Here is a 2,512-nt window from a genome sequence, read left to right as displayed (position 1 = left end):
AGTGTTTTTTCAACCTTCTATCGCAAGTAAGGTTTGCTTCACACAAAATTCACACGTGTTTTCCTGTTCCTTAAGTTAACATAGTTCATCTGTAGAAGGCTTCCAACTAAAGTGTTGACAGTGCTTACCTCTGGAGGAGATATATTGGGTGTTAGAGAAAAGGAATGAAAGGAGAAAGTTGCTTTTTGTTTGTTTGTTTGTCTTTGTTTTTTGCTTTTTGGGTTTGTTTGTTTTGTTTGTTTGTTTTAGTTTTCTTTTTCTTTCTTTTTTTTTTTTTTTTTGGTTTTTTGAGACAGGGTCTCTCTGTGTAGCTCTGGCTGTCCTGGCACTCACTTTGTAGACCAGGCTGGCCTCGAACTCAGAAATCCGCCTGCCTCTGCCTCCCGAGTGCTGGGATTAAAGGCGTGCACCACCACGCCCGGCTGTGTTTTAGTTTTCTTGATTGCCAGGGTTATCATGGTTTGCCCATATAAATGTTTTATTGGGCTCTTTCTCTTCCTGTCTCAGGCGCTGCGGGAGCCGCTGGTTACCCTCAGAGCTGCAGAGGTGTGCGGGTCTGGGGAAGCCCAGAGCTGATCTCGTGTCTTTCCTGAAGGTGCAGACATGGCCAAGTCCAAGAACCACACCACACACAACCAGTCCCTCAAATGGCACAGAAATGGCATCAAGAAACCCTGGTCGCAAAGATATGAATCTCTTAAGGGGGTTGACCCCAAGTTTCTAAGGAACATGCGCTTTGCCAAGAAGCACAACAAGAAAGGCCTGAAGAAGATGCAGGCCAACAATGCAAAGGCAGTGAGTGCGTGCGCAGAGGCCATCAAGGCCCTGGTGAAGCCGCAGGCCATCAAGCCCAAGATGCCAAAAGGCCCCAAACTCAAGTGGCTGGCTTTCATCGCTCACCCTAAGCTTGGGAAGCAGATTCGAAGCTACATGGCCAAGGGTCAGAGGCTCTGCCAACCGAAGCCTAAGGTCCAAACCAAGGCAGGGGCCAAAGCTCCAGCTAAGGCCCAGGCTTCAGCTCCAGCCCAGGCTCCCAAAGGTGCTCAGGCCCCCAAAGGTGCACAGGCCCCTGTGAAGGCCCCATAGAAAAGGCTCCTGCCAGTGTGAAGACAGACGGACTGCTGTGACACACTTCCCCACACACTATTTGCAGATGACCAGTGTCCTATGCTGTTCTTACAAATAAACTCAGGCAAGATCTGTTAAAAAATGTTTTATTGGAAAGGCAATACAAGATGATTTTAGGAAACTGATGGTGTAGGATGGGATGATGAATCCTCACAGCTCACCCACGACTTTGCCATCCAAGAGCAAGTTTTCTCTCAGCTTTCCCCTTCTATCTGTGCATTTTCACGACACAAACTTAATAGTGTGGAGAACACAGACTCCCACCACAGGCAGCTATTGTTGACATTCCAGTGCCTCTGATTTTAGCTCTTTCTCTGTTCTCTAGACATTGTGCAGAAGCAAATCCTTTGATGACAAAGCCCCCTTGCTGAGGCTCCACTAGGATGGTAGCACACTCCGGTCACCCCTGATCCTTAACTCTAATACCTGAGGCTTCTGGCTTTTATTAAGTACAGGGTGGGTACCTGGAAGTGTTCACATCCTTTTCATGATAAAGACTCTAGAGATACAAGTGCAGGACATCAGAGGCACCTGCTTGAAGAAAGCAGCCTTGGACAGTTACAACATCCATGTCCCTGTGGGTTCAGAGCTCATAATTCTGAGTCTATCAGCGAGGAATCAGTTCACCTTTTGCATGTGTGTCTTTTTGCCTTTGTAGGCACTTTTATTTATTTTCCTATGTTTTATTTTGGTATAGTTGACAAAAATGCATGCACAGTATACAAAGTGATGTTTTGTTATATGCAAAAAATGTGAAATATCTATCCTGGTCTGTATAGAACTGTTTTGCAGAGGTTAAATATTACTGCATACACACACACACACACATACACACACACACACACACACACACACAATGGAGCTTTTAGTGTTGAGGTGTGTGTGTGTGTTTTCTGGGAGAGAACAAAGGCTCTTTTCTCGAACCATTCACAACATATATTTAATAAAGATAGTGAAAGAAAGATGCACAAGTATTGATAGAAGAAACATGAAGTAGGCATATCTAATCTACATGGGGAGAACATCGAATTATCAGTTGGGAAGATTAAGGTAGTTTTGAATCTATTTTTCTCCTTCTTTCCTTCCTCTCCCCTCCAATTCACTAACTAGCTAGAGATGATCTTGAACTCCTGTCTCTGAGCTTCATCATATCTGCTTTTATGTGGTGCTGGGCACTGAACTCAGAATTTCATGTCCCATGAGCAAGCATTGTACAAACTGAGGTTCACACCCAACCTGGTGCTCAAAACCAGGTGCAAGCACCGACTCCCTGCACTGCATTCTCTAGCTCGCTGAGTTTTCTTTTTATGATTTTAATTAGTATGTTACACACAGTATTATGTTTAATTATGGCATTTCTCCTTTTCCTTCCTTCCTTTATTCC

At 44.6% G+C, this 2,512-nt stretch overlaps 1 protein-coding gene across 2 annotated transcripts; it reads left to right on the top strand.

Annotated features, from left to right (window-relative positions):
* Positions 1-601: 601 nt before the first annotated feature.
* LOC147004514 (large ribosomal subunit protein eL29-like) lies at positions 602-1,204 on the top strand. 2 transcript variants are annotated; one of them, XM_085837566.1, is made up of 2 exons: positions 602-1,005; positions 1,048-1,204. In XM_085837566.1, the coding sequence occupies exons 1-2, from the start codon at positions 604-606 to the stop codon at positions 1,084-1,086; spliced, it is 441 nt and encodes a 146-aa protein (XP_085693692.1). In that variant the 5' UTR covers positions 602-603; the 3' UTR covers positions 1,087-1,204. The 2 variants fall into 2 exon arrangements, with proteins under 2 accessions (XP_085693692.1, XP_085693691.1); XM_085837565.1 differs by having other exon boundaries at positions 602-1,204.
* The last annotated feature ends 1,308 nt before the right edge of the window (positions 1,205-2,512 follow it).

The sequence above is a fragment of the Mus caroli genome, unplaced genomic scaffold, assembly GCF_978045245.1.
Source record: "Mus caroli unplaced genomic scaffold, Mus_caroli_1 scaffold_5, whole genome shotgun sequence".
Taxonomy (NCBI): Eukaryota; Metazoa; Chordata; class Mammalia; order Rodentia; family Muridae; genus Mus; species Mus caroli.
Note: the sequence above shows the minus strand (reverse complement) of the source record. Positions and strands in the feature narration are given on the sequence as shown.

What these genes read in the sequence shown, in the direction of transcription:
- LOC147004514 (XM_085837565.1), top strand. Translation starts at nt 604, where the DNA reads ATGGCCAAGTCCAAGAACCACACCACACACAACCAGTCCCTCAAATGG.